Below are 9,720 nucleotides of genomic sequence, written 5' to 3'. Positions count from 1 at the left end.
ATTTAAATTATTTGATATATATTTATTTATTGACGATTATTGCTGTTTTTTTTTAAATGTGTGCGCCAATTTCATTTGATTCAACTAAAAACTTCACGCGTTTTGATTTTCATATATTAATAATGATAATAATCATCAATTGTTAATTTTCATAGGCAAATTGTTGTTATGTTAAAATGAAAGAGAGCGAGCGAGAGCAAATGTTTTTAGTTCAATTGAATTTACTAATTATTTAAATTATTTATATTTCTCTATAAATATATATACATATCTAAACTTGTTAGCAACTTAAGTGCAAACAACGAACAAAGCGAACAAAAAAAAAACATGACGAAATAAACGAGAGTAAATTAGTGAAATAGCATTCACAAATTCTTGAACTCCATTGAGAATTGTATTTCCTTGTACTTGCCATGAATTTGAATCAGCAAATCCGTTTGTTCCATTTACTCACAAAGCAAAAGGGCAAGTGAAAATCATGAAAAGTTAATTTGATTTCATGTTGTGCAACTCTAGACCAAAGAATGCACGAAGAGAATTCTGAAAGGTAAGCAATTTGCAGTTTGGATATAAAGGAACTTTCTTCACTCCCAGTTCAATGCAAACTCATTGATGGCACTGCACTTGACTCGCATCAACTTTTGACTTTTGCTTTCCCCAGTTGCCATGTGCATATTGAATTTCATATTGCCGAAGTTGTTGCATTAACCCATTTGCGTCAAATCTCTTGGGTGCCCAGATGCCATTGCAGCCAAAGAAGCCATCATTTTCAGTTTTCAAACAGCATATTAAATAACATTTTATGAACAACTTTGTACGCAAAAAGTACGAGACATTGCAAGCGATTTTAAAGCCATTTTCATTGGGGTTAAGTTTCCGAGAAAATAATCGCTCTGACTTTATACTTATGGGGGGAAATAATCGCATAAACAACACAGGTGAATTTTGGCTCTTAACGTGAATTTAAAAGCTCCAAAAATAAAAAATCATAATAAAACGAAAATCGTTTCTGTGGTTGAGTGCTTTTCAAAACATGGATAAACCGTTGTGTACAGGGTGACTTACAAAGAGGATTTATAGCTGAATTTCCGCTGGAAATAGCTAAAAAGAAATTCAAGAATTCTTTGAGAAATATATATAATATTTACAAATTTACTCCATTGCACACTGCAAACTATTTCTTCTTGGCAACTCTTCAAATTCATCTCTATTGCAATCCATTTATAGACTCAAGCAATTGAATTATTCAGGCTAATTGATTTGCTTTTCAACAATTTATACAAGCTAAATGGATTAATTTGCATATCACAGATTTAGCCAGCGACAAGGACGACGACAAGGACAAGTTACAATTTTAGTCAGGGCAACGAGACAATGGCAATGAAGCTGCAGGCATTTTGGCTTGTTTTTCATGCCAAAAATGTACTTAAAATCGTGTTTTAATTCAAATTGGCGCACAGCCCGCAGCGATTTGTTGTCAGCCAACTATATTGACAGGCATATCAAATTTGCAGAACTGCCGCCGGCAGTCTTAGGATACTCTGTGCCGATTACACAGAGAGAGAGCAAGACAACATGGCGTATTTTGTCAGGAGGTCAGTGCTTGCCTTGCTTTGCTTTTGCTTGTGACGTCATTAGGGTGCCAAAGCAAATGCTAGGTACACAAATGTAGCCTTTCATTGATTCGTTGTAGGCCTTTAAGTTGACACAAACCAACATTCTCACGTTTCTACAAATACACATACACAGAGATGAATACTGATAGAAAGAAAGCTTTTTTGCTGCGCCACCGAAATTTAATTCATAAAAATGCACAGAACTGGCGAAAAAAGCTTTGCGGAAAAAGCTTCAGAGTTTTGCTTTGGTTGGCAGCGAGCGTCATGCGGCAGCCGACAGGTGTTGCCGCAGTCGTTTTAAGGACACACCAGCAGCAGGTACACGCCAGCTCCTGCCACCTGCGTTTGTGCCACAGCTACAAGAACAACAACGAAAACAACAACAACTATAGACTCGAGTGTGTTGTGATTGCACTTGAAGGCATTTGCCAGTTCAGTTCTGTAAAGTCATGTAAGTGCTAGTGAATGTGGCTTGTGGCTTGTGGCATTAGGCACTTAGGTCTACCACTTGTCTGCAACATCAGTTGCAGCATCGTTTGCATAATTACGTGCATAAATTGCAACGAGAGACGAGAGAGAAAGAGCGAACTGTGTGGAAAGTGGAGAACTATAAATTTTGCGAGCTGTGTTATAATTAAAGCGTTTTGTCATAATTAACTTTTTGCAAACCGTCCAAACTCATTTGTGTCCAATAATAATTACACTTCCGTGAGTAGGCACGCCACACACATCATCAACTTACAGGAAAACTAACGTTAATACACGCCAACTATCCAACTTATCAAATTTCTTAACTGACAGAAGGACTGAGGCCGCTTAATGACATTTGGCCAGGCCACATTTATAGCTTAGACAATATCCTGGGGCTAAACAAGTCATTAAATTGTCAGCGCGTCTGTCATTCGAGTTGACTTTTATGAGCTGCCAAGAGCCGTGAGCGAGAAATGTCAGAGAACTCGCAGTAAACGTAATATGATAAGCGTATCCATTTATCTGTGCTGGAAAGTATGCTACATATTTAAGTGGAAATTATAAGTAACTTGAGCTGTAATGTTTTTAATAGCCATAAAGTAGCCCCCAAGCTACTTTTATTTACTTAGCAATCAATCAAAGGGCTCATCTATAGTTTGTTGTACTTCATGATTGTCACAGTTAAATGATTTCCTTCAAAGTGAACCAGATGCTATTTTTAAAACATGAAATTTCCGGTACATTAAAATGGGTCTGCCTGCAATAAGAAAATTGTATTAGCTGACAACCTTAGCTGATTAAAAAAGGTAGGCTTTACTTTGAGCATGAAAAGTTAATTATATGATTGGATAACTTTCTAAAAATATTGCTGGCTACAAAATTCGCATGACCTTCAGTGTTAAGTAACGAGGCAAGCAGAGATGTTAACTATTTTAAAAATATAATTAATAAATAAGTAATTGAATACTTTATGCACTTCATAAAATCAGAATATTAACATATTTAGCAAACAACAACTACCGAAAAAAAACTTTGTAACCTTCTCTTAACACCTTTCTTAATATGCCAAAACCCGAAAAATATATTTTAACAGCAATCAATCAAATCGCAGCGTTATAAATAAGTCATACCTAATAATAAATTAACAATTTTAGCCAAATTCAAGACAGGCACACCCAAAAGCTAAGCCAAGCGCCAAGTTTAATCACCCCGAAAAAGGAGCTTCAGACAGCAGCAACAGTTGTTGTGCTTTCCATTTATTTTGTTGTTGCCGTTTTGCTTGGCTTTGATGTTAAAATATAATTAGCTAGTATTTCATAATCCAACAGAATGATACTCTTTCCTTTCACTCTCGTAAACCTTTTCTTTGCCAAGCCAAAAACTCAGTTGAGTGCCCCAAACTCGTGCAACTTTGTGCAAAAAGTTTGTCTCCCCAAAAAGTTTACCAACAAGTAATGAAAATGTTGCGTAGAATGCATACCTGTTAAAAAGTAATTAGTAGAATGTCGAAAAAACAAAGGTTTGAGTTTGAGACTGCAAAACTTGGTTAAAGCCAAACTAGACGGGGCCAATTAATGAAATTGATTCAAGAATAGGACGATGCCTAGCCCAAGATGTCAAGATAATGAAATGTTTCAATTACGGCAGCGCGAGTGTATTTGACTTGCGTGGGCGACTACTAACTTGTGTCTATTTTTAAAAGCGGCACCTTTGCGCAGCTTTGGTCGTAAACACCTTGAATCATGGGCAGCTGTCAATGCCTCGCTGGCCAACGGATAGTATAACCGGCAATTTTGCTAGTGCGTCAAACTAAAATATCAAATATGCATTTGAATTATTTAGTAAGAAAAATGTGGTATAAAAGTGCAGAGAGTATAGTTTTCCTGCAATATCAAACGTTGCCCAGTGAAGTATGCAACACTTTTTTCTCGAACCTTTCAAGTAACCAAAATGGCTGCTAGAACAATCAGGAATTCGTTTTCTTTCCAAAGCGTTGATTTATAACCGACATCCTTACTTGCCCGGATGTTGGCGATACACTGAGAATGTGAGAGCGCACACATAAATTAAGTAACTGCCGGTAATAATACTAAAAGCAAACCATATACAACTCGCATAATTTTAATGACCGGCAAGAGAGAGAGAGAGAACGTTGCCTGCCTGCGCAACGGAAACGCCTTTTATGCCATGAACATTTAATACAAACGGCGATTAAAGCTGGCTAAACATTGCGTTGCGTGGGTTGTGCGTTTTAATTAACGGTCGTGTTTTGGTTTTCACACACACACACACACACACACACAATTTTTCGCAGATCAACAGTCAACAGCCAACGGTCATGCGGTTTAACTAACATTGCAAATATGAGAAGCATTCCATTGCGACTTGCAGTGGCGGCTCTGCTGCTGCTGCTGCTGGTGCTGGGCCTGGCCACACAATTGGATGCCAGCGCCTCGAACACGGGCTGGCCATCGCACTCTTCATCGTCGTCGTCGTCGTCGTCGCTCTTTGGCCGCAATTCTCGCAATTTGCGGCATCGCAATACGGCAGCTGCTGTTGGCGATCTGGCCGCCGATGTGCCGACATTCGATATGATTGCCAGCAATTTGAACAACGCGGCGTATAACAATGAATATGGTCAACTATTTGTGCCATATGCCATCGAGTCGCAGTCGCAGCAGCAGCCACAACAACAACAGCAACTACAGCAACCGCATCAACAACAACAGGTGAGTGTGCGAAAAGTAAAAGCAATTAGAGCCAGGGACACTGAAAAGTCTGCTCTAGAGTCAGTGAGACAGGTAATTAAAATAGAAATGGAAGACTCTATGCGATGCGAGCTACGAGTTGCGCTGCTTAAAGCGAACTAAGCGTTAAGTGAAAGTTATAGCGCATCTAGTATAACGATGATAGCATTAAGCATGTTGTTGGCACAACTCCAAGCAATCTGTGCTCTATTATAAACGAGTGCAAAGAGAGACTGCAGCCTGCAGCCTGCAGCGTAATATTCAGGCAATTTTATTACTCATACGCAACGTGTGCACAGCCGAGGTGGCAAAGTGCAAGGCTGTGAACATAAATTGAAACGACACGCTGTTCTGCGCAGTTGTTTGTTAATTAATTTCAATTGTGCCCACGACCAGGTTTCCGTTGATTGCTTTTGGTTGAAGAGGACAGAGCAGGCTCAAAAGTGCAAAGTTCAAAGTGAAATTGAAATTGACAGGCCGCAAAGTTGTCAAGAACTTAATTAATGACAAGCGAGGCAAGCAATCGGTAATGGCACCCCATTGAGAACGTAGTCGAATATCACTCATACGCACTATTTAATAAATGTCACGCATACGCATCGTGTGCCACACTTCCCACCTAAAGATAATTTCTTTGATTGCTGACACAGGCCATGGCACCTCTATCGTCGCCACTGCGTCAGCAACAGACCGAAGTGTATGGCATTGTGGAGCCACTGATTGAGGACACGCCCTGCGCCAACCGCGCCTGTGTTCTCAACGATGATTGCTGCCCCACAGGAGTCTGTGTCAACACCTATGGCGGTAAGTTGGCCTAATTGCACCTTGCACCAGTCACACACTGTTGAACAGCCACTGCCATTATTTTGTGATAGAGGGCAAGTGCGTTTATGTCTTTGGGCGTCAACGGGATTTGTGCCAGCGTCATGCGGACTGTGCACCAGGCAGCGCTTGCATGCTTGCCCCCCAGGAGGGAATTTGGCGCTGCGAAACGGATGCACCGCTCTTGCAGGAGATGTTCAATGTGCGGGCCAAGCAGCCGCTAGGAGGCGAATGCACCAGCAGCAGTGACTGTCAGGTGATCAAGTAAGTGCCACATAACATCATCTCTCTGCCTCTCTCTCTGACAACAGATTCATTTCCTTCACTTCAATCAGCGGCATGTGTTGCCAGCAACAGCGTTTGCATCATCGTGCTGCCACAAAGTTGAGCTGCGGCTACTTTCGTGATGCCTTCGACTGCGTAAATGTGGCTCAAGAGGTAAGCTCTTGTCTCTTTATGCACTCACTTTCTATCTTTCTCTTTTTATTACTTTGTTATCCTTACTGCAGCATGTGGCTAGCATTTTCCAGCATCGCCGCAACTGAAGCTGACCACTTGAGAGGCAAACGGCACCGATTGATAAAGAGACCCACAAAGAGAATATTTCAATTACATATCAAATGTTTAAACCAAATACACATATCACTCTTGATGTTTATATAACTATTTAAGTGCTTTAATATATACACAAAATAATAATAATCGATACAAGTTTTCTGTAGACATATATAATTATTTACCCAACCAAAGGAAAAAAATTATTAAAATAAAATACTGACTGAGGCATTCAATGTTATTACAGCAAGTATTACAATATTAACTTTTATTCCAAATTAGCTCGTTCCAAGTCTAAATGTAACAACACAATCACAACATAATAATATAATTATAATAATAAAAGACCATAACCAATATGTGAACTGTACTTTTCCTTTACAAGCACATTGTATTCCCATTCGGATCAAGTCAAGTCAAGTCAAAAGCAAAAAGGAAAAGATAAATTATACATTAAAATTTAATCCTATGCGAATATGTTGTTTTAATAAACCAACAAAAAAAAAAGCAACCAAAGCAAAAACATGTTAATGAAGAAACAATGTAAACAAACGAGTAAGCAAATAAACATAAAAAAAAAAAAAAAAAAAAAAAAAAACAAACAAAATGTAAGGCACGCGTAAAGTGCAAAGGGCGTACGTCCTATATAAAACCAAAAAAAAAACAACAACAACAAAAAACACAAACAACAATTATTAATTCATTTAAATTTACGTCGGGTCGCCTTTGGGTAGCATTTCAGCTGTTCCACTCACTCCATGTAATGAAAAGACATAAAAGGAGACGCCTACTTTGCCCGAATTTATGGTTCGTATACATATGGAGGATTACATTATGCATAACTCGAGTGTCTACGTTGCCTTAAGCATGCTAATGAATCTGCAGTGCTTGCAAGACATATGCCAAAGTTGACACAACTTGAATTTTGCCTATTTTCATAACTCAATTTGTAGTTGTTTTAATTTTGATCAAATTATTTTTTATTGCATTAAATACTTTTGCATTTCTTCATTAAGCAAATGTGAATTACGTTGGCGCAGCTCGATGCCAACAGAATATACAAGTATTAAATATTATATTGAGTTAGTTGAGCCTGCAGTATAATTTTTAATATACTACATATGTGGACACTTTATGATAACAGAAGCTGTGATCTGTAAAAGATTTTCTTGCTTCGTTTTTCATGCTTGGATAAGTTTTGGTGAAATAAAAGGCACAGGAATATTTTTGGATTTGGCAACGATATTATTCTTAGAGCACAAATAAAAACAAGTAAGAATTCTTCGAGTACACTCGACTGTGAGATACGCATTTTTAATAAATGCGAAAAAGTGCGGTGTTATTTTTAAAATATACTGAATTAATATACCACAAACACTTAAAAAGCCTATATTGGTATATCCATATACTAATACATTCAAAATATTCCATAGACTACAAAAAAACTATACCACATTGTCAACCAAACCAAGCTCGAATGAAATAGGACATTTCTTTTGAATTTAAAATTTATTCAAATTAATTTGAAAATACAAGTTGGAATAAAACGCATTAAGTTGATAACAAACTAAATTATCTGGCAACGTTTTTCAATCATTTCTAATAAATATATTAGTAGAAGAAAATTGCTCATAACGTTGGTAATAATTAAATTCAACACTGTCTTTAGAAGAAGCAACTTCATGTGCGGAAGAAATTCAATTATGCAATTTAAAATTATGTATGTACATGACCTCGAGCTGGACTTGGAAATAGGTAAAAAGGGAGGCCAAGTAAAAGGCGAAAGTCCCTAAAGAAATTTGCAAATGGCAAAGGAGAGAAGCGCCAACTTCTGTTCCGTGAAATGTAGTTACAATTTTAATTAAACCAATTTTTCACCACATGAATAATCTAAGAATGTTGCGCCGTGGGCTGAAACCAAAAAAAAGCAGTTCGAATAAAAGAGAGACAAGGTGAGTTTGTTCATTTACAAATATTTTGGGTTTTTGTTTTTATTTAAAGTGCCAGTAAAAACGCAGCTTAAAGCTAAAAGTTAGACTCTGTTTACACTTTCAACGCTTTTGTTTGTTTGTTTTCAACAGTACACCGTAAATGCTCCACATACGTTACACATACCAAATACCAATTCACATTCTTCTTTCTCTCTCAAATCTTTCACTTTCTTCGTCACTTCGTCTTCAGCTAAGTTACGTTTAATACACATTACAAACACTTTTACATCATTTTCAATTTAACTTTCATGCCACGCTTGAGCCTAACAACTAAATCATAGTTAGTTTTGAATATTTTTCTCGGCTTCAATTCAAATTTTCTTAAAAAAACAAACCAAATATATTTTGGTTTTCAATCAGCTGCAAAATAGGAAATTAATTGTATTATTTTTCTTTGCGCATTTGTTTATCAAGTCTTTTATGTGTGAGTTTTCTTTTTCTTCACTTCGGTTGTGATATTTCGGTTTTTCTGTCAACTTCTTCAGCTCAGCTCTAGTTAAGTTGCCTCTTTAGCAAAAGGTTGTTCTCAATTCCGAATTCGCTTGGATAACATTTATGCATGCTTTACGTATATTTTTCTTAAGAATTGATGCGAATGTGGAATTGCGAACAACCTGATTTTTTGTCGATGGGGACAACATTTGGTAGGGAATTATGGTTTGCAATCAATTGGATGTGTCTTTACAGCAACTTAGGGGCACTGGGGGAGAGTAGGATTTGGGAGTTTTCGATTCTAGTTAAACATTTATCGAATTTAACATTGTTACAAATTGTTCTCTCTTTTCGTTATTATTTACACATTTTACAATTACAGGAATATTCATCGTAAAAACTTATATAATATGTACGATCCGTTAATTTGCAAGTGGAATATGAATAGAACATTCAGCAAATTACAATAATGTAGTATTACAGTTACAGGAAATGAATTAAGTTTAACTTAAAGTTTAATCGTAATCGTAATCAATTGTTTGTATAATTTTTTGTTTTTTGTTTTTCGCTTTCTTTTTAGTTGTTTTGGTGTGCCTAAATTAATAGGAAATCAAATTTCGCAGGCCGAAAGATATAACAATATAGTTAAAGTTCTGATAATATATATGCTAATATGTATATATATATATATATAGTTTATCTCGTTATACGCATATCAAATAGAATTATAATTATAATTAATGATGCTTCTTACAATTTACTTTGATGTAGGTCAAATTAATGGCTTTATCTTCATCTTTCATTATTTAAGTTCACATTAATCTCTCAGCGTTGATGTTTTGGGGAATTAAGGAAACATTTGATGTTATATAGAAACTACTATTGCAGGTTTATGTTATGATCGAGTGGGTGGTGAATGGGTCAGTGATTTGAGTGGTCGTAGCGTGGTGCAGACATACATATAAAACATTTAGTTCTTGAACAGATCAACATACACGACAGCTCTCGTAAAATGACTTATGATTACACTTTCATTCAATATTTTTGTTCATGAAACATCCCGAGTTTCTTACATGGATTGTTACA

The 9,720-nt window shown here is 36.8% G+C and overlaps 1 protein-coding gene and 1 long non-coding RNA gene across 2 annotated transcripts; one reads left to right on the top strand and one right to left on the bottom strand.

Annotated features, from left to right (window-relative positions):
* Window positions 1–1,789: 1,789 nt before the first annotated feature.
* LOC133841080 (uncharacterized) lies at window positions 1,790–4,489 on the bottom strand. The gene is made up of 2 exons (XR_009894254.1): window positions 4,415–4,489; window positions 1,790–2,074 (listed from the first exon to the last, which is right to left on the bottom strand). It is a non-coding gene; the product is annotated as an uncharacterized LOC133841080 (long non-coding RNA).
* Window positions 4,451–6,835, top strand: LOC133841077 (uncharacterized). The gene is made up of 5 exons (XM_062273352.1): window positions 4,451–4,816; window positions 5,485–5,638; window positions 5,710–5,920; window positions 5,992–6,094; window positions 6,166–6,835. Exons 1-5 carry the CDS (start codon window positions 4,451–4,453, stop codon window positions 6,199–6,201), a joined length of 870 nt encoding a protein of 289 aa, XP_062129336.1. The 3' UTR covers window positions 6,202–6,835.
* The last annotated feature ends 2,885 nt before the right edge of the window (window positions 6,836–9,720 follow it).

Source organism: Drosophila sulfurigaster, chromosome 3, assembly GCF_023558435.1.
Source record: "Drosophila sulfurigaster albostrigata strain 15112-1811.04 chromosome 3, ASM2355843v2, whole genome shotgun sequence".
In the NCBI taxonomy this organism is placed as follows: Eukaryota; Metazoa; Arthropoda; class Insecta; order Diptera; family Drosophilidae; genus Drosophila; species Drosophila sulfurigaster.
This window is presented reverse-complemented; position numbering and strand designations above follow the sequence as displayed.

Coding starts and splice junctions, on each gene's coding strand:
- LOC133841077 (XM_062273352.1), top strand. CDS start 4,451: ATGAGAAGCATTCCATTGCGACTTGCAGTGGCGGCTCTGCTGCTGCTG. Junction 5,921..5,991: donor AGTGACTGTCAGGTGATCAA/GTAAGTGCCACA, acceptor CACTTCAATCAG/CGGCATGTGTTGCCAGCAAC. Junction 6,095..6,165: donor GCGTAAATGTGGCTCAAGAG/GTAAGCTCTTGT, acceptor TCCTTACTGCAG/CATGTGGCTAGCATTTTCCA.